The sequence below is a fragment of the Crocodylus siamensis genome, chromosome 7 (genome assembly GCF_052110815.1).
Source record: "Crocodylus siamensis isolate JL-2025a chromosome 7, ASM5211081v1, whole genome shotgun sequence".
Taxonomy (NCBI): domain Eukaryota; kingdom Metazoa; phylum Chordata; order Crocodylia; family Crocodylidae; genus Crocodylus; species Crocodylus siamensis.
This window is the reverse complement of record NC_143401.1, coordinates 22,244,927-22,266,909: the sequence shown is the minus strand read 5'-3', so window position 1 is coordinate 22,266,909 and position 21,983 is coordinate 22,244,927. Positions and strand designations below refer to the sequence as shown.

The following is a 21,983-nucleotide window of genomic DNA, read 5'->3' as shown; positions in this document are numbered from 1 at the left end:
TTTCTCCCTTTGTACTCAGCCTTGGTGAGGCCGAAGCTAGAGTACTGTGTCCAGTTTTGGGCTCCACAATTCAAAAGGGATGTGGAGAAGCTTGAGAGAGTCCAGAGAAGAGCCATGCGCATGATCAGAGGTCAGGAAAACAGACCTTACGATGATAGGCTGAGAGCCATAGGGCTCTTTAGCCTGGAAAAGCACAGGCTGAGGGGTGATCTGATGACCATCTGTAAGTTTATTGGGGTGACCACCAGTACCTGGGGGAACATTTGCTTACCAGAGCGCCCCAAGGAATGATGAGGTCGAACGGTTATAAACTACTGCAAGACCATTTCAGGCTGGACATAAGAATTTCTTTACTGTCTGAGCCCTCAAGTTCTTGAATAGCCTACCATTGGAGGTGGCTCAAGCACTTATATTGAACACCTTCAAGAGTAAATTGGATGCTTATCTTGCTAGGATCTTATGATCCCAGGTGACTTCCTGCCCTTTGGGCAGGGGGCTGGACTCGATGATCTTCTGAGGTCCCTTCCAGCCCTAATGTCTATGAAGTCTATGCCTAATCCTACCCCCAGTCCCTACTTACCCATGACAGCGGGCCCTAGTCGCACCTGATTCTTGCCATGCTTCTGCTTCCCCAGCAAGCTAAGGGTGTGTGCCCCACATGCTGGGGCGGTAAAAGCACAGAGACGCTCTGGCTAGAGACCAGAGCATTTCTCCAGAAGACAGGCTTCTGGGTTACCTGAGGGCACTGTGCGGGACTGCGCCCTGCCCTGCTTTTTTCTCCCCCATGTATTTTTTTGATACCTGGATTTCCAGGTATCATATTTTGAGCCTGCGCTGCAACTATGCAGTGCAGGGAATATTTTTTTGTTCACAATATGCCTCTTGCAACATCTCAAACTGGTTTGGGACACTGCAAGAGGCACTGCGCACTTATCTGGACACACCCAGAGGTTCCTGGGTAGAGGGAAAGTCAGTCCCTTTGCTCAAAGTCCATTCATTTTTGGGGTCAGGAAAAATTTTTACCCTATGGCAAACTGGTTGGGGATTTGGCGCCTTCTCTAGTGGGGCAGAGGAAGGGGAGAAATAAGTGGCTGGTCAACATTTGGCCATTGCTATTGGCCCTAAAAAACCTTTATTGGTGCACCCCTCCTCGCCCAGCCCTACTTTTCTACAATTCTATGAAGGAAAGTATGCAATGATAAACAAGATGTCGCCAAAATACAGTCAGCTCAGTTTCCATTCCCACCAACAACACACACCTTACTTTGATCGCTAGATATTTTAAAAATTATGCAGCTAATCATAATTTCCTACACGTTTTTCCCCTAGAAGGAGACTGTTACACAACAACAGATCAACCACAAACTACCCCTAAAACTCCCCGACGCAAAGTCAGAGCCTCGGCCCGGAAATACTCCAGTCCCACCCCCGGCCTCAACGTTCAGCCCCCCTCTCGGCTTCATCGCAGCCCAGGCCCCGCCCCCAGTCGGCTCGGAGGCGGCGCATGCGCGTCCCCACCCGAGCAAGGCGAGGGTTGCGTGCGCGTGCGCGTAGCGCTGCGTTGCGCGATGGGTAGGCAGTGGCGAGTATGCGGCGCGTTTATGCAAGCCTTGACCCGTGCGCAGGCGCGCTGGTGTTTGCCGGTGCGGCGGGGGAGGTGAGTGCGGGCTCTGCGGGTTTGGCCCGCGGCTGCTGGGGGTTGTCGCGTAGCGGCGGCGCTAGTCACAGCGGCCCCGTCGGTCCCGGGCCCCCACGCGTCCTCCCTGGCCCGAGCCACGTGGTGCGGCGGCGCCTTCCCCTGCCCCTTGGCCGCGCCCGCCCACGCGTCCTGGCGCCCCGAGCCCGCCTTTGGGACCGGCGGCGGCGGCGGCTGACTCGGCGGCCTCGGCCGGGCTCAGCACACCCGAGTCGCCCTACACGGGAGATTGGTTTGGTCTGCCTTACAGGCCGCGGCCTAGTGATTGAACCAGCTGTCACCTGTGACCCATAACTTGGCAGCCGCTGTTTTCCATTAGCGTTTTTGTGAAATCTAAAACGGCTTCAGTTAGGATTTTTGTTTTCTTTTGGTTGCTAATTTTGGGGCTCTCAGGAGGAGGCTGGAAAGCCAGGTTCTCTCACAGGAGCCAGCTCCTTGTCTCCCTGCCCCCCCCCCAGCTGCAGTTCCCTAGGGAGTTTGATTTGTGAGGGTTTTGCCAAAAAGCAAATCTGGAATGCAGGCCTGGAGGGAGCTGCTTTGGTCACGGAGTGGTCAGTGAGTTCCCCATAGTTGCAGGCAGCCATGTCACAGACGTTGAGTCCAACGAGAATAATTAAATTCTTAATGTTGTCATTTGTATTTGAGCAGATGATGCCAACAGAGACTAGCCACCTCCCAGACAGTAGCCAAGAAGAGGCTGCGGTGGCTGTTGTGAGTGATAAGAATCTAAACGACTCTGAGGAAACAGGGATTGGGCAAGAGAATAAGTTGTGCGATGGTGACTTGGAAGACAGTCTTGGAGGAGCTCTTGCTACGGAGAATAGGCCATCCACATCTATGGCTCCTTTTTTTGAGGTGCCGAGGAAAAAACAGCCACTGTTACATATTGACAGACAGCAGATCCAGTGTGTTGCACACAGTGCTCAAACTGCTGAGCTGAAAGGTTTGGGAGTTGATGTTTATGATCAAGATGTATTGGAACAAGGAGTCCTTCAGCAGGTAGATAATGCAATTAATGAAGCTAACAAGACAGCAAAAGTAGCTGATGCAGAGAAGGAATATCAGTCAGTTCTTGATGACTTACGGTAAGTTTTGTTTGTCATGTCTTTTCCTGTAATTGGGCACATGAGTTAAAACTGCTCAGTTTTAGGGGTTCTTTTTTTGAATTCCAGATGTCAAAATAATTAGCCTTTGTCACCATCAGAGCTCAGAACAGCTTTAAAAAGATAGATAAGTATCTTTGTTTCTGTTTTATGGGTAGGGATTGATGTTAAGCAGTTTGCTCAAGTTTATATGGTAAATCAGTGACAGATGAAGAACTATAAACTGAATTTCTTGACTGCCGGTCTGGTGCTCTATCCCAGGGGTAGGCAACCCCCTGCACGGGTGCCAAGGCACGGCACGCAAAGGCATTTTGCTTGGCATGCACATCTTGAGGCAGATGGTGGGGGAGGAGACAAAGCTGTGCTGCTACAAGGATCCAGCCCCTTGCGGCTTCCCCATCATTTGCCCCTGGCACATCAACATCTTGTAAGTTGAGTGGCAGGCGTTTTTGGCACGCTGCCCAAAAACATTGCCGAGCCCTGCTGTATCCACTAGCCCATCCTGAGTTGTTTTGTTCCTTGTCTGACTAGTCAGTGCAAGATTGGTTCATAATGTGTTGCAAAAGCTGTAAGGTTTATTGACAATCTAAGTCAATCTGAACTTTTTGGGACCCGAGGCTCCCCTTCATAACTTTTGTGAATTGAGTGGCACCTCATTTAAAAAACTGTTTGTTACACTGCTTATCTTCTTATACAAGGACAAGACAGTAGGGGTTGGGGATCATCCCAGTTAGGCCTGAGCCTCGCTTATCTGCTTATTTCTTCACACCTCACTTACATCCTCATCCTTTTGGCACCCTTCAAAAGATCTGGTAGCACCACAGGGTGCTCCAGCACCCTGGTTAAGAACAGCTAGCCTAAGTGGAGTTATGCTGAGTACAGTGATGCTGAAAATAGCATCATGTGATGTGCTTCATGTGTGTAGAGAGTAGTAGAACAAAGGATCTTGTTGCAAGGCTTTGTAAAAATATTCAGGAAATTTTCTGTGTAAGAATTTAGTACTCGAGATTTAAGGACAGTGACTACTAGTGGGAGGAGATCCTTGTGAAGATGCTTGAAACAATGTTCTATACCCAAATTACAATAGGAAATAAAATGAAAAAAAACTAGTACAAGCATTTAGTGTGCATTCTCAGTACATAATGCAGATGGCAATAGAAACATGCAGTTCTCCTTTTTAAAACTTATTCTGGCACTTGTTTTGCTTAAGAAAATCCACTTTGCCAAAGTACATTAGCGATGTATTAAATATAGTATATAAGCTCAGAGCAGTTTTTCTTGTCTCTAGCTGACTAGTTAAGTGATGGCCTCTAGTAGAGTGACACTCAGTCCCCATCTCTGTTTTCATGTTTTAGTTTGTTTTCCAGGTGTGTTCCAGAGAGACTTCTATTTGGTTTCGTAAGTGCCTAGCCTGATATAAGTGTCTACAAATATCAGTCACTTAGTTAAACTTAGCACTGTTAAATAAGTGCATGAACTGACAACTAGAAGCAAGGCAAATTAAGCATAAGTGCAAGCATCGGTAGTCTCACTGAATCAGTTTTATGCACCTGAGTAGTCCTGTTAAGCAGGTTTCATGAGTGTTTACGGGATCAGAGCCCAGTTTTGGGTACTGTTCAGAAAATCACATCATTGTGGACAGATGCTCAGGGAAGAAGAATGGGGCAACCTCCACAAGATTATGGAACTGATTTTGCAGGGTTGGGATTTATAATGCTGAAATAATATGACTTTTTTGGAGAACAGTAGTAATGAGTGGTAGATTTACTTTGTCAGCAGTGTGGCAGTAGTTGAAACCAAATGATTAGACGAAACTGCATAAAGAATGAAAAAAAAGGAAGTAATTATGGTTATGGTCTTCTAGACTTAGGGAGATGGAATAGTGGAAGAAGGTTAGACTATGAAAGAATGGTCATAAAGGTAGGAATTAGAGAGTGGGAAAATGGAATGGTTTCAGAATTGATGGGAAAAGATATACTTATTGAGGGTGGTAGAGTCAAAAGCATTTATAGAATAGATGCCATGTATAGCTGGCATCAAATTCATCTGGCCCTGTGGGCTGGATGAATAGTGCAGAACTGGTCCAAAAGCCAAATGGACCCATAGATTGGCCTCACATGCTAGATTCAGCGTGTAGGGCTCACTCAGTGAAAATGCTGCACAGCATGTGCATCCCAGGCTGGCCATATTCATCGTGTGCAGCACTAAACCAATCCAGTGCATACTTCATGCAGTATGTCAATCCACTCAGATTCATGGACAACACTGCAGGCGAGTTGATGGAGTGCCACAGACCAGAATTAGCTCAGAGGCGATATCTTTGACACCCCTAACTTAAGTATTCATCGTTATAAATCCCAGCTAGTAGGGGTGCACTGATAGAGATTCTGGGCGCCAGTACTAATAGCCGAGTCTTTTTTAAGGATGCATATTGGCCAATACTGATCCAATTTTTGATATAGCTGCATCCAGCTGGTAAATCTGTTGCAGTGGAAGGGGAGGGAAGTGGCATGGGGGGGGCAGATAAAAGCCACCCCAAATTTTGCTGTAGCGTCTACCCCCCAACCCCCCTCTGAGCACTGCTGCCAATTGCCTGGTGCAGCCCTGGCTCAAACCCTGCCTCCACCCATGTGCCGGGGCTGTTCTGGGTGGGTGGCGGCAGCGCTGGGGGGGGTCTGCTACAGCCAGATTTGGGGTGGCTGCACCCCCCCATCCCATAGCCCCCTCCCAGCGCTGCTGCCACCTTCCCCAAGCCCAGCTCCCGCCGAGAAGAGCCTCATGCAGCCCTGGCTCTATCCAGCAGCTGCAGCCTGCCCGCCCTGCCCTGCGCAGATCTGGGGGGGCACACGCCCCTGCTCCCTGGACAAGCTGCAGCTCCATGCTGCGCCTCGCCCCAGCTGGGCAGCCCCATTGCTCGCCCCCCATACCCCCCCACACCCCTTCCCCCCCTCTTCCCTCCCCTTCCACCACAATGGACTTCCAGCTGCATGCAGCTCTCCAAGCTGCTGGGCTGTGCTCCTCGTTTCCTGCATACTGTCCAGCCCGTGCACCATGCACAGCACATACCCTAAGCTGTACAGCACATGTGCTAAGCCTCACTGCATGTGGTCTGTGGGGCTGGCATAGAGTGCATGTTGCTCGCAGCATGCTGGCTGGACCTAGCCCCATGGATCAGTTCAGGGCACTGTATGCAGTCTGAGTTCCCCTGTGTTGTGTGCCATGCTGTGTCCAGCCTGTTTGTCTCAGAAAGCGTGATCGCCATGTCAGTTCCATGCGCACAGTAAATCCCCAATGGGCAATGTGTGTTGCATGCTGTGCATGAAGCTGGACTGGTCATGTGTACTGCATGCAGCAGAGGAGACCAGCACAAGACAAGTTGCATGTGGTACCATGTTGGACTGGCCCTGCATGCTGTCTCCAGCCCAGCCCTATCTGGGCCACCACCAGAGCCATCACTCAGGGCTGGTCCTGTGTAGCACAGCATGCAGCATATGCCCTGTGCTGGCCCCCTGTACTACATGTAGCCATGTAAGGTCAGTTCAGCCCTATGTGCCTCATACAGCCCATCTAGCCAGAGCTGGCGCATGTGGTTGATCCAGCCACCCAAGGGCTGAGTTGTGTGGCTCCGTGAGCAGAATTTGGCCTTTGGGCCATGTATTTGATATCCCGGCATTAAATTGTTAAAACAGTTTTTGAAGAGACCTACCTCTCTCACCCCCATGCTTATTTCTTGCAGGCCACTTGCTTTAGACAATAAAAATAAAGTGGTCTGTTTCATGTCTAGGTAGTCCTGCATTAGGAGAGGTGTGATTTGAGTTGCAGATATTGCAATGGGTTGTTCATATATTAATTTTTTTAAATTTAGAAATATTTCTGCTAATACTAAAGCAATCTTAAATGCTTGATTTTATAAAGTTCAAAGGTCTAGAAAATCTGTTCAGTTTTAGGGACTTAATCTTAGGCTTTTGTATGTGTTTAAATTTTGCTTTAACTTTTTGGTTTAAATTATTTGTATTTGAAAAATGTCTTATATTTACTCCTATCATTATAATATCTGATTAATACATTAATATCCTTTTTTACTTTTCAGGTCATGTATAACATCGTTGAAACACATCAATGCAATTATTGAGCAACTTACCCCACAAGCTGCAAAAAACAAAGATATAAACAGAAAACTAGATTCCGTAAAACGGCAAAAGTATAACAAGGTGACTGAAAGAACTTATCTTTCTATTGGAAAAAACATGTGCTTGGAATCTGCTTCAAGTAGCTCCATGCTTGAGAATTCAAATACAGTCAGAGTCTACATTTTATGCTCCTTTACCTTTTCAGTAGTTTGTTTTTTTTCTGCCAAAAGTTGTAAAGACATCCAGAAATGTTGAAGTCCATTGGGATTTGAATGCAGGACTTTAAGGGGCTTTGAATCAGGTTTAGACCCTAAATCAGAGGTGGGCAGCTATTTCAGCTGGAGGGCCACTTGACAAGTTTTGTTGAGCTGTCAAGGGCAGCAAGGGTACAACTTCTGTCAAACTTAGCTCCATCCCTTGACAAATACTCTGCCCCTAGCCATCTTTGGACTAGAAGTCCCACCCCTAACCTCAGACCTCTGCCACCAGAAGTTTCTTCCCTTGCCCCAGAAGTATTCCTTTTGGGAGTTGGGGGGGGTTGCAGTGTTGGAACTGGAAGTCCCACCCTGTCGTGTGGCCTATGACATAAGGCCTGCCCACTTGACATCAGACCCTGTCCCCGTCACTGCCATGTTAGCCACCATGTTGGTCACAGATTCTCCTGCTCCTATTGGTCCCTGGCATCAGAAGGTCCACCCCCTGACTGGGAAACACTGCCCATCCAGAGGGCCCACCCTCATGGTGTATGACCTGCCCCTGGGGTCCCAGAAGTTCTGCCCCATAGGCCACAACACACAGGCATGACTTATGTATTGGGAGGTTATGACCCCTCTGATAACCTGCCTCATCTCCCTCTATCAGTTGGTGGGGATTTCAGGGGTGTTGGATGTCCCAGAGAATAGCACCAAACGAATCAAGTTGAGGCCTGTACACACAAAATCTTTCAAAAGATATCATTTTAACAGACTGTAGATAAACAGCAATACACTAAAAAATCAAATGTTTAAAATTAAAATTTTACAGTATTTCAAGAAATAATTTTTTCCTGGTTTGTTTGTTTTGGTTTCCTTTTTTTGCGTATTGTATTTAGAGGAGATTGCATAATAACCCAAATAGTCTTACTCTTGTAAGCTTTTGACCCCTACTGACCTCTACAGCTGTGTTCACACATTCCCTCTCCACTGCCATCATGTGCAAACTCATGGCGGGAGGGGAAGGTGCCTGGAGCTTGGTGTGGAGGAGTGCCTACAGCAGGAGCCACGGCAGAGGGACAGGAGGGTGGTTTAGGGACTGACTCCCTCTGTGGTCCTGCATGCGCACACTCCACTACATGCCTCAGCCCCCACTGGATCTGCATGGTAGAGGGAGGAGATCAGACTGTGCCACAGGCTTGATGGAATCATTTGGAGGGCCGGATCTGGCCTGTGGGCCATATTTTGCCCACCCCTGCCATAAATCAATGCTTCACTATATTTGTACTGAAATTGAGAATTACAGCAATATTTTTAATACTACTTTCCTTTTTCCAGCAGTTAAAAAAACTACAGTAGTTGAAAATCCGACTCTTGATATTGAGGTAGAAAGATAAAAACAGATGCATGAAAACCTCTGTCTTAATGATAACATATAATAAGTGTTTTGTGACATGGATATTTTGTTAGTAAGGATGGGTAAGTGGTTGTGTGGTAACTTTTTGTAATTACCCCAATGTGCACTTTGTCCAAAAAACGACTCTCCTTTGGGTGTAGTTAACTAGTATTTTGCACAAGTATGGTGTGTTCTTACATATAATTGAATGCACTTTTAAAACTTTGAGACTTACTCTTGGTAAACCATGCCAAATTGTCTAAGTTTTCTGAACAAGGACCCACCAGTTTGTGTGTTGATCCTTTTACATATTTTGTATTCATGTGGGAACACATCAAAATTTGGACTTATATTTCAGAGGTGAAATGCTATTCATGCTGTTCTGGCATATCATGTTATGAGTAACTCAAGTCTCTCACTTATATGCAAACTTGCTTTTCTTATTTTTTTAAATATTGTATGCCCTTATCATTCAAGGAACAACAGCTAAAGAAAATCAAAGCAAAACAGAAGCGTCTCCAGGCAGTTCTTGGTGGAGGAGAGAGTTTCATTGAAGCAAACAATATTGAATTTGAGGATGATGAAGGTGAGGTAAAACATTATGGTATATCTCTTCCTCATTTTTGACTCTGTGTAATTCCTTTTGTTGTTTGAAGCTAATTGTCAAGATCTTTGTATGTGAGTAAATAAATTTCAGTCGTTTGTTTTCAAAGAGTGATTTAGGAATGCTTAATTCTTTGCACCTGCAGAATTGCAGATCACAGAATACTCATGTGGGGATTTTTAAAGAATGGAAGTAAATTTGTGCTTAGTTCAGTAGGGAGAACTGTGCATTAAAGTATCAGGCTTAATAAATTGGAAATCTTAACATTTTTTCACAGCTAATTTGATAAAGATGACTAACATCATGATTGAATTACATTTTATAAGCTGAATGTCATCAATCAGTACTCACAAAATTGGTTTTCCTATCTTGGTAGGAAATGCTAGTTAGAAGGGGAAAATATTTGTTTTGGATGTTCTTATACAATATAGCACACAACTCTTAATGGAATACTACATTCATTGTCTCAGTGTTTCCTAAATCAAATTAACCAAGCACATGGTTTTTCTTATTGCCCACTACAAACTCAGCTTAGGCTCTTGGATTCAAACTGGTATCTGTTCTCTTATTTATCACTAATCATCGACTCCACAGGTCCAGTTATACCCCGTTGAGCTCTGTGCCAGATTGCCACCCGCCCTGCATGTCTCAAATGTCGAGCGCCACTGTGTTAGTGAGTTATCCTAGGTGTAACGAACTGAAACATAGTAAAATGTTTTGGGACATGAATTGGAGCAGATTCCAAGTCTGATATGTTTTGGGTATATGTAGCTTATAGAAGTAAAAACTGAACAATTTTAACAATAAAAATAGTCAGGACTTGTGCCTGAAAGCTTGCAATTATTTATTTATTTTTTTTGCCAGAAGCTTGTTGGTCTATTAAAAGACATCATTTCTAACGCAAGTCCTGACGTCTTTTAATAAACCAACAAAATTTTGGCAAAAAAAAAAAAAATAATTGCAAGCTTTCAGGCACAAACAACTTTCATCAGGCATTGGAGAAAAGATTGTGAAAGTTCTCCTGAGTAGAAATGAAAGCTCATATTTCATGGGATTTCACAGAGGAGTCAATAGATGGAAAACTCCTCTGGGCAGTCAGTTTATAGCTGGTATGGAGTCTTTCACCTCCTGTGAGGATCTGTGATGATGCAGATTACCTTGAAACAAAGGCAGGAGCCGTGTCTCAGGTTTCAGGTGGTCACAATTGCTTCCTGCTTGGGGAAATATGAAGATTTCATTTAAAAAATGACTAAAATTCGAGATCTTCCATGTGTCATGTGTCGACATTGTAGTAGCCATATCAGTCTAGAAGAAGCAGCAATTGGGACTCATGGTAGAGATGTTTTATTAGACCAACAAGATTTTTGCAAAAAAAAAAAAAAAAGGCATTCTTACTCCAAAGAACTACTGCTTTTATAGAATCATAGAAAATTAGGGTTGGAAGGGACCTCAGGCACTGGTCTCTGCTGTTACATTGATGAATGCAGTGAACCCCTCAGGCCTTTGATACAAGGTAATGCAGCTTGGTCATGCTGAAAACTTTTGAACTGTGTTTTAACTTCTGAAAGCTATGGTTTATCAAATTTAGTCAATAAGTGAGTGTAATCACCAGATTCAGGGGGAAGAACCATTAATTAAACTAAATAGTATCATTTAATGCATGTGTTAGTATCATCTCTTGAGTAGGGTAAGTAAATACAGTTGATTTGATTTGTTCTCTTATGAGCTAAGTTGGAATATATTAAAGCTGTAAATAAAATATTTCACTGACTGCACAAACTCAGTTCTATACTTTGCAACTACCAGCAGGAATCCCTTAAGCACATGTTTAACTTTAAGTTCAGTTTCCCACTGCATTCAAAAAGAAAACTCGCATTTAATTTTTTAAGCATGTTTAAGTACTATGTTGGATGATAGGTATACCATACAGGATTGGAGTTATGAATTTTATCTTTCTAGTGGGAAGGCTGGAATATGGACAGTTGTATTGTAGAGATACTGCCATTGTGTCCCTTTTCTATTGAATGGGAAGCAAAAATGGCCAGTTACAAGTTTAACAGTAATATTGCCCTAACAAGAGTCTATAGGAAGTAAACAGTTTCGCAGCCACCCAATCATATACACTTGTAGCCACTGTTCTAGATCATGCAAACCTCAGACTGGACTATTCAGTCACATGAAACATTGCAAACCATCTATGTCATAGGCTGCAACATCCACTGTCTCTGGCAGATGAAAGGATCCCAATCATTTTTAATTGTAGTGTTAAATGACTGAAGTTAATGCTGTGTGAGATTTTCAATGTTATATATGCTGAGGGTTGATGAACTGAAAGTGTGTTAAGGTATTGGTACATTGGTGGTTTTGTTAATCCAGTGGTCTCCAACCTTTTTAAGTAGCAGATCACCTTAGGTATTTAAAAGAAACCCAAGTTCTACCATGTTCTGTCACCACTCCCCACCTGGCTGAGGCTCCAGTCAACTTACCGCTGCTCCTGCCTCTATGGCATTGTCCCTCACTGCGGGGGGCCTCGATCTAGCCATTGGCCCTTCCCTCCCCCACAGACTGACTTGCTGGGCTGGGGCATGCACATGCATGCACAGGAGACCTCAGCCCCCCACCCCGGCCTCAGGATTGACTCCAAGAGGCTCTGAGATCTACCAGTGGATTGAGATCCACTGATACATGACCACTGTGTTAATCCATTACTTTTACAGAACATACTTGGGCATTGAGCCTGCAGGGGTGGATATTTTCGTAATTTATGTTCCTTGCTGTTGACATCCTTTACTCCAGACATGACTGCATTTCAATGGTTGATGAAGTAGTTCCTCTATGAGTCTAGTTTAAAAAGCACTTTGGGAGGAAAGATGGCTATGTACATACTACAGAGTATCTCGCCATTTTGATCTTCTGTTTCCTTTTTCCAAAACCTGCATTTAAAGGTGAAACAAACCTAGTTATCTGTTGGACCCACATTAAATTACTTGGAGCATGTTACTGAGTTTACAGATGAGATAAGTGACAGTTCCAACTCTCTTTGCAGAGCCTGGTCCATCATCCCTTGGCAGTATGCTTATGCCAGCTCAGGAAACAGAATGGGAGGAGCTTATTCGCACTGGCCACATGACCCCTTTTGGGACCAAAGTCCCTCAAAAGCCAGAAAAGAAGCCACGCAGGCTAATGCTAACTGAAGCATCTGATTTTGAAAAGTACTTAGCAGATCAAGCTAAATTGTCATCTGAAAGGAAGAGGCTGTCTTTTCAGAAAAGAGCAAAGAAGAAAGCACAGTCTAAGAACATTCAGTGTGCAGTGCCCGCATTAACCCTAAAGGGGAAAAATGGCAAAACTAGACCCCTCTCAACAACAGACAAGTGTGTGAAAAAGCGTTTGAAGAAACTTCAGAACCATGCTCTTCAGATCCATTCTAAGTCAGGAATCCCAAAGGAAAAGAGACCTCTTGAGCCCAAGAGGAAGATGAGAGTTCATGATGGGGATGATAGTGAAAATTCAGACTATGTGCCAGATGAGGAGCTTTTCAACCCTGAAGAGGAAGAGCAGGAGGAAGAGGCACTTTCTCATGCTGATGATGATTCTGATTATGAACTCAAGACTTTGCTAGGAAAAAGAAAATCTTCAAAGAAAGACCTAAAGGAAGAAGCTGAAGATGAAGATTTCTTCCCAAGTTCAGAGGAAGAGGAAGAAGAGAACAAAATAGGAAAATGCAGAATAAAAAGATGCAAAGATGATGGAGATGAAGATTGCTATAAACAAAGGCTAAGGTTAGTCAAAGAAGGCTTTTTATTAACTTTTATGGGGTTACATTAGACAAACAGGGCAAAATCCCCAAAATAAATTTTTTAAGAATTTAGTTGTGGGGGAGGTGATTGTAAAACTAGACTGAGCCAATAGGGATGTCTTACTACTATGCAGCCTGGTTTTGTGAAATAAATAACTGTTACTTCATGTTTAGTTTTCAGCATTCTGAATGTGCTCAAAAATCATCCAAAATAAGACAGTACATGTCTCAGTACTCTTAGAGAATTTTGTTCTCTTCTGTTGTGTTTTAAAGGATTTCATATTTTTTACAAAAATGAATAAGTGTCCTTCTTCCCAGTTTACAGGTAGAGAGAAACTGCAAGGGCAGAGAGAGCATGACTTGCCTGACATTTTTGTTTCTCAGTCACAGATAGAGTTATGGTTAAAAGGCAGTACTACTGATTTGCCAGTCCTGTGCTCTAAGCCCTTGATTTTACTGTCCACAAAGAAATAACACGAATGATGATTTTTGTACTATTTTTTCCACAGTCAAATCAGTTGTTGGCATGTGCAGTCACACCTTATAACAGAGGGTAATATTGTCTGTAACAAAGCTTGCCTTAGCACTAGCTCAGTAAAGATTAGCCTCTGTTCTCCCTTGAGTGACCTCTCTACATTTTCACTTATGGGATCCTGTAGCACCTGTTGGGTTATGCCACAACTTGGAATTTACAGAATTGCATCTTGGGGAAACTCTGGTTTCCAATAAAAGGAGCCTTTTATTTCTTGTGTATGAGGATAGCTGGAGAAACTCCTTCCATCAAATACACGTGCTCTTTTACTTAGTACTGTTTAAATATATGTGCAAGATACTTCCCAATATATGGTCAGTATTATTACTGACCAAAGAGATTCTGATTTTGTATTTTCTGATGCAGTTACTGTAGTCACGAGGGCTCGTATACAGTGAAACCTGTAAAAGCCAAACGCTTGCTCAAGCTAGAAAACTTCCATGTTCCTAGTATGCCATATAGGAAATGATGTATATTTTGTCCAGTACTTTTCATACTTTTTGGATTTGGGGCACACTTCCATTACTTTTGTGAACTGAATGGCAGCCAATTTCAAAAATAATTTATATGTTACAGTGCTTAACTCCTTGCAAAGAGGCTGGGCAGTAAAGGTAAAGAATCATCCTGCATTTTTCTGCTTATCACTTCAAATGTCCTGGCATCCTTCAAAGGATCTCTGAGCAGCCTGGTTGAGAGTGACTGATTTAGTCTGTATAGGACAGAAGATGTCTAAAGTAGAAATGGAAGGGAAGTTTGACGTGTTTCTGGCTTTTACAGGTTTCCTCTCAGACAGGTGTCACAGTCTCATAGACAGCTTTGTGGCAGCCAGGGTGGGGCAGCAGCAAGCTGCTCCTTCTCCTCTGTGCTTTTCTGTCGCCGTTGGTAGCTGGTGGCAGCAGGGACCCAGTAGGCTGCATTCTCTCTTGCCACTTGGCAGGAGTGGGAACAAGGCAGCTTGCAAGCTGCCCTAGTTCACTTGGTACTGTCCTGCCTCAATTTTTAAAGCAGTGGGGAAAGGGTAGCCTGCAAGCTGCCCTGGGAGGGAGAGGCTGCCTTGTCCCCCTGCCCATCAGTGCTACTCTGTCCCTACTGCTTGGTAGCAGTGGGGCTGGGGCAATTTGTGAGCTGCCCCTACTTACCACCTGCAGTGGCTGGTAATGGGAACAGGGCAGCTATATTGGCAACAGATGCTGACTGAGGGTGTGCAAAAACCTTTGTCAGACATCCAGAAACAAGAGCTAGTATGAAGTCCTGAAGCTGCTGGCTCACCCTCTAAAGTGTCTGGCATGCAAGCAGGCAGGGAACTGGGAGCAACTTCCTAGACCTGGGATGCTTGCATGCCCTGCCTTTTAAAGGGTGTGCCAGCAGCCCCAGGACTGCATAGTAGCTTCCCAGTCCTAGGGCTGCTGGCATACTTCTTAAAGCACCCAATGTCTGTTCTGCCTGGGACTGGGATGCTGCTGCCTAGTTCTGGGGTGTTCATTGGTATTGCCCTGTCCCCATTGCCACTCCATTGGTGAGCAACAGCACTTGCAGGCTGCCTTGTCTGTGGGACCACTTGTAGGGAAGGAAGGGTGAGAGAGTTTCAGCAAGCAGCACCAGGAGCTGATTGGGGGGCACAGGCTGACCCTTTACCTTTGCTGTTCCCCAGGGTGTCTGCAGCATGGGTAGCAGCTCTGCTTGCTGACCTCTGCCCCACAAGGGTTAGGGCTGTTCTCAGTGGTCCCTATGTATAGAGCCACCCTGTACCTTGTCCTGCCAATCAGCTGATTGGCAGTGACCATTTGCTGGGTGGGCTATCAGAGAGCTGGGGAAGTAGATGCCTCTGTCCCTCCTGTAAGATAAAATCTAAACTAGAACTTTTTCCCAGTCTGGTACAATTCCATTTTAAACAGGTTTCACTGTATTAAAATGGCATAATCTTGCTCAAATGATCTACTCCTAGGTATTCAAGATCACATCTACTTGCTATAGTGCGAAATATTTTTTCACAGCCTTGGCAGTCCAACCAACACAGCTGTGGGAGAGAAGACTGGATTCTGCCCCCTTCCCCCACCCAGTATCATCAACAAAACTATTAGAGAAATCCTGGTTGCTATTCCATAGTTAATACTGAGTTTTACATATTAAGCAGGGATTTAACCAATGTATCACATAAGAATAAAATCCCTTCCCCAAAATGGCAGCAGCTGCTCTTTGAGGGCCAAATGAATTTTCTGAGTATGTACAACTAACATTGTTTAATTAGTTCGAGGTTAAAATTAATTTACCTAACGTTTTAACACTCTGGCATAACATAGCTATTTCAAACTGCGTACATGAATAACTTATTAAAAATCAGGCATTTTGAAGTCTGTTAAACTAATTTTCTTCTGGTATTACAGTTCCAGTTGGAGTTGTTCCCTTTCTCAAAGGGAGTACAGCTAAAAGAGCCTAAATAAAGATGCTGCGGGGCAGGGCAGGGCATGGTGTTGGAATTTATGAACATTGTGCACTTGGTTACTGGTCAGCTGTATTAAGTTAAAGAATGCTTGCTACAGGGGTAGTTGCCCTGAGGTATACGTGGTACATGTGGCACACAGCATAACAGAGAGGGACAGGCACCACAGCCACAGATAGGCCAGGAGACAGAAAATAAAGCAGCAAAATAGGGCATGGAGCATAAAGCAAGGAGCAGAAAAAAGCAGATCATACAGAGTGCAGGGCAGGAAGTAGGGAGCAGAATGGTGAATTAGGCAGGGGAAGGGGATCAGAGTGGCACTCAGAGAGCATGGGGCTTAATTTGTGGCACACCTGCCAAAAATGTTTGCCTCACTGGCCTACTGTATGCTTATACTGATTTTAGTAGTGCTTTTGTTGAGGAGCCAGTAGTAAGCACAGTGTCTCCATTTAGACAACAGTTTAAGGTCATAATGAAGCAGCAATTTCTGAGCTATTAAACTGTGAATATGCCACTTGGGTGTAAGCAAAGTTGCAAGATTTGTGCTGCTGGGCTTGGGAATGAAAAGATCACTAAACACTTAAAGATCTTCTGGAGAGAGAGGTGGAAACGCGTGTCAGATTGTTCATGTGGGATGGGCTGACAAAGGTGGAGTTATAGCCCCCAGGAAGTAAAGACTTAAGTAGGGGCTGAGTGGTGGTATGTCAGCAGTGGGGGGGAGAATGATTCCCTGTGACCTCACTGAGGTCAAGATCTAACTTTGATTCTTCCAGCCTCCTTGCTGCAGTGCATACATAGCTGGAAGCTGCCCAGCCCTGGCTCTGTTCTCCACCTGCTGGAAGATGCACCTGTGCATCAGCAAGGGGAAGGGGGTGGCAGGGAGAAGCTACAACAATGTGGGTATAGTTGCTCACTGTCAAGTTATAACAGAGGTCCTTCCTGCCCATGGTTTACCTGGGGGTCCTTGCTGCCCTGCCCTGCCCTGGGCAAAGGCCAGGTCCTCTGGCTCTGCTGGACAGATGCATTGGCTTGACAGGGCATGTGTTGCCACCCCCTGATTTAGGGCTTTGAGTGCAATATGCTGTCAAAGAAACCAAGCAGCGGTTAAGAAGTGCAACTAACTGTCTATGACAGCCTCTCTCTCCCCTCATTCCCAAGGGAGGAAAACCAAGCCTTGAGGGAAAATGGTGTCTGCTGATGATGGCTCAGGGACAAATGATTTAATAAATTCTAACTGTAGAGGCCTCAGCTAAAGAAGACAACCAGAACAAATCAACCTAGCTTTATCTTCAGATCTGGGTTGCTGGAGTAGACAAGAAACAGTAGAATCATGGGTTGGTTATTTTTCAAAGTAAAACCACCTATTAATTACATAATTATCTTGTATAGGTATTTCAGCAAGGGATTAATCTGAGTGATGCCCATAAGGTCTGAGAGATGCCTTTTCTGTTGGATGCAATGAAGAATTAATAATTGTATTAATCTGTAAAATATTTACTATTTTATTGAATAAAGCTGTGCTCTTCCCATTAAATTAAGCCAATATTAAATCATTTTTAATTCAGTGTTTTCATCAAGAGTAATTTATTTTGATTGAAAGTTTTAATATGATTCACAGTTTAAATTCATTCAAACAGGTTTTTTAATAATGTTAAGATTGTGACAATTTATCCTTAGCAAAGTCATATCACAGACTACATTTCTTTCAGTTGCTAAAGTTACAATAAAAGCCTAAATGAATTTTAGAAATATCAATAACTGTAATTGCTACCAAAACACTACATCTCTTAAAAATTTCATAGCTTCAGTTATTGTGGTTGTTAAACTGCAGCTGTCCACATTGATGTTTTTACTGACACCCCCAGGTAATCTTCATTATGGAAATTAGACTAGAAAGTAAAAAGCAGTGAATTAAGAAACGTATTAAGACTGCCTTATAAATGCTGTCATTTGCTTATATTTATGTCTTGTTTCATGTCAGTTTTTAGTTTTGGTATAAGTGACTGGATGAGATAACAGTAAGTTTTATTCTTGAGTTGAGGGGGGAAAAACCTTTAGGATCCTTCAGCTGAATGGTAATTTTATGCTAAGCACCAAATAAAGGGTAATTTAGTATAATGTTTTTAAAGCCTGATGATTAGCAAACTATGGTAATATCAACCAATGTCTAGATCTAGAGACCATGTAAGAAAGACACTGGATCTGGTTGTATTTTCCTCTAGTGGCTGTCACTGGAAACTGGAACAGCTTGCAACCTCCATCTGGAGGCATATTGGCTTGTGTAGGGACCTACCTAATTCACAAGGGCTGACCCCCTGACTTTCTCAAGCGAAACATGGGCCCAGGCAGCCATTTCACAGGTGGAGTATGGCAACTTCCCCCCATGCCTCTTATTGGCCCCACCCCTCTCCACTGATTGGCTGCAAGGGCTGTTGCTCATGCAACCCTGCCCCTTGCTACCAATTGGTGGAGAAGGGAAGGGTCACATGACAAGCAGCCCTTGTCACTAACTGGTAGTGGGGGTAGCAGCCATCGTGCCGGCAGCCCTTGAAATGGGCAGCCCTCTTCCCCTGGCCCTTTGCTCAGTTTTCCACCCAGCTGGGCTGCTGCAGTATGCTGAGAACTGCTGGCTCCCTCTGGGGAGCCACTGTTTTATTTTTGGTGCGGTTTTTTCTGAAGATTTCACAAGCCTTATCTGGATTTGGCAAAATTACAAATTTGTTAGGTCCTGCCCTTATGTGTTTAGAGTAGTATCCAAAGACCCCTGTCAGGATTTGATGCCTTGTTATTCTACAGACTCCTAGGGAAATATTATTCCAGCTAGAAGGTAAAAATTTAATTTAAAATGGGGCATAACAGGCAAGAGTAGTAAACAGTAGAAGAGAGGATGAGGGCAACAGAGGCTGCAAATGTATGTAACTGGCTGTTTCTAAATGGGGTAAAATGTAGACTTAGGTACACGTTAAGTGGAATGAATAAAAATACATTTTTGTTATCCTCTCCTTTATCAGCAGAAGAGATATTTATGGCCTGATATGAAGAAAGGACTCTCTTTTGTTGCTGAAGTTCTCAAGTGTAATTTCCCCCATTTACAACCTTGTTTGTGTGCGTTGAGTTTTAGTTCATCGTACTTTAGCTACAGCTTTTTTAAGTTAGAGATGTCTAACATTAGTCCTAAATGGCTGCCTTCCTTCCTTTATAACGGTAGGGTGAAGACAAGAATGATGAACTTGAAGATTTTGTTGCTTGTGAATGGAAAACACGTTTTGTTTTCCTTTACCCACGATCAAAAGATACTACAGGTACAAGCAAGTGTTAAGTTACTTGCATATCTATGCCAACATAATGCATCTGTCAGTCTCTTATCAAGTAGACATCTTTGGACTTTGAAAAAACATTGTTTTCATGCTATGAAAGGTCTTAGAGAACGAATGAAAAGATCTTTCTTCTATCAACAGGCATACACTTTTGAAATTAATTTTCCAAGTTTCCCTTCAAAAGTGACCCAAAGTTGCAGTAGTCATTTTATCTGTCAGGCGTAGGCTTTTATAGTCACGGAGGTATCCAGAACTTTTGGGTCCAAAGAACTCAACCAAACATATGAGACATTTGAGGAATTAATTTTTGTCCTCTCTGGCCTTGTCAACTTTTATGTTCCACCTCTCTTCCTCTGCCAGATTCAGTGACTCAAATACTTCATAATCTCAGAGACATAAACTAAGGATTAAACATTCTCTTTCCTTGAAGACTTTCTCTTAGAGCATCCTGACTGCTCTTTAAAATGAGAAACTTAAGACACAAATGAAGATGTATTCTGGTTCACACTCTGAGTACACCTTTCATTCCAAGCACAGGTGCATAATTGTCTGCATCGGTCTTAATTTACTAACCAAGGCTTATGCTACTAACTGCATGTATTTCATCTGCTAGGACATGCCAATTAAATCCACCCATGTAGACCATAAAAAGTCAGATTGGAAAAGTAAAACTGAATGTCTCAATTTAGCAAATTAGAGTAATCTGTAAGGGATTCTTAGCTGTCTAAAATAGAAAACATATTGTGCTACACAAATGCAAACTATATTAAACACTCAGCTTGGTTCCTGAGTATAGTTTAAAAAATCAAATTGTGCTTATTACTGTGCCTCAGTTGCAGAATGTCTTCCTTGGGTATTGCAATAAGTAGAAAATGAGCTTAATATCTGAATTTAGTCCATATGAAGAAAGATTTAACTGCTTGATATGACTTTGCTGCTGCCCTTACAGATTGAGGCCATGCCTGGGGCAGTGACCCTTGATAACTTAAAAGCAAAGATTTCTCCAAAAGGTCACCATAGCATTCTATACTATAGTAATAATAGAATTATGTCTGTATTTCTTTTATTGCTTAGTCATCCTTGTGAGGCATTGCCTGTAGAGTAATGAATTTTTCTATCAGACGTATGTTATTCTGGAATTAAGTGGCATGAACTGTTCTTCCCTCTCTTTAAAGTTGGGATGTTCAGCACCCAGCTCATGGGCCAGATCCAGCCCACGGAGCCATGTCATCAGACCCACAGAGCTCCCAACCAGCCTGAAAACTTGGCAGCATTAATTACCACTCCCTTTTTGCCATATGTCCAAATGCATGGAGAGTCTCAAGGGCTGGATATTGTGGCCCCGTTCACTAGAGGGCACACGGGGCTGGGCACATGGGGTAGCATGGGTCCAAGCCATAAGTTTCTCCCATCCTTCCCCCCAGTGCTGCCACTGCCATTTCTCCCCACTGCTCAGCCCTTGTATGAACAAAGCCCCTCACTGCCAAAATGGCTTCCAAAGTTTGGGAATCTGATTCTTGAAATCCAATACATGCCATCTACCATATCAACTGAAATGTTTAATAAAAATGAAAAGTTATGGAACAGGAAGCAAGAAAGAATACTTTTTGCAACAGCTCTGTAAATGTGCTTTACCTCCTAAAGACATTTTAATTCCTTCATGCTGATGTGGAGCAATTAGGCCAAAAAAACAGAAGCTACATGAATGCATTGTCTTGCATTAACTTTTTTTTTCTGTGTTACAACTGTCCAGCCAACAGAGGGAGCCTAAGCTAACTAAAATGTATTTATGTAACTTTTCACAATAGTAAACCTCAAGAGCTCAGAATTTAGCAAAGGGAAAATGTTGCTTGTTCAGCTGTAATATTTGTCTCGTAGTAACGGGGTCCGTCACAAACTGTTTATTCCTGTTGAGCCCTCCCCCAGTGAACCACTGCAAGGTTGTTCTAGAGTAGTGGGGGCCAGTCTTTTTGGCAAGTGTGCCACAAATTGGCCATACTGTATATTCTTCCCCAGTGACATTCCAATTCCCTTCCTTTGCCTAATCTACCACTGCTTTCTGCTCCCAGCCCTGTGCTGAGTGCCTTATGTCCTCTGCTTCCTGCCATGTGCTCCCTGCCTGATCTCTTGCTCTGCTTCCTGCCCTGTCCACTCCTGCATTGCCTGCCCCCTCCCGATCAGCCATGTGCCACAAATACAGGCTGCCTGTGGCACTTGGCTACCCCTGTTCTAGAGGATGTATTCTTCGGTGGTTTCTCCAATATTGGTGTAAATGATTTAAGATGAAGCTTTCAACATTTCACCTGGAACATGGCTCCACATCTTAATAGCTGTTACTGTGAGGGATGGTTATATACTTTATTCTGGTACTTGGCCAAAATTTTCCCTTTCTTGTTTTCATTCGTTGCCACTGTTTAAAACATCTTGAACCATCTGAAACAGGCCATCATTTTTCACTTTGTTTGTCTACAGCCCTCAAATCCTGTTGCATCTACCTCCTCTTATAAGGCATCATAGTGTTTATTTGACTCTATCCTTCCAACCTATGATAACTTTTGCAAAGGATTAAGTAGTGATACTCACTTAAGTGTTGAGAAACAGAATATTTGTCTTTTCGGGGGTAGGGAAATGCATGTGGGAAGTGGAATTTATGCAGGTATAAACTATGGCTAAGCAGTTTAAAAACAGCTATAAGAAAAAACTTATTGCATCCTCTGTTTCTTATAGTATGTGGCAACCTTTCATTAAGTTAAATATTGATGACTTCTTTTATGC

At 43.6% G+C, this 21,983-nt stretch overlaps 1 protein-coding gene across 1 annotated transcript in view; it reads left to right on the top strand.

The window, feature by feature from the left end:
- The first annotated feature begins 1,527 nt into the window (after nt 1–1,527).
- Nucleotides 1,528–21,983, top strand: part of ERCC6 (ERCC excision repair 6, chromatin remodeling factor) — a 78,465-nt gene continuing 58,009 nt past the window's right edge. Inside the window, exons 1-5 of the mRNA XM_090056533.1 lie at nt 1,528–1,657; nt 2,345–2,781; nt 6,890–7,010; nt 8,994–9,102; nt 12,167–12,902. Of these exons, the coding sequence (XP_089912659.1) occupies nt 1,589–1,657; nt 2,345–2,781; nt 6,890–7,010; nt 8,994–9,102; nt 12,167–12,902 (1,472 nt within the window). The 5' untranslated portion in view covers nt 1,528–1,588. The remainder of the gene's footprint in view (nt 1,658–2,344; nt 2,782–6,889; nt 7,011–8,993; nt 9,103–12,166; nt 12,903–21,983) is intronic.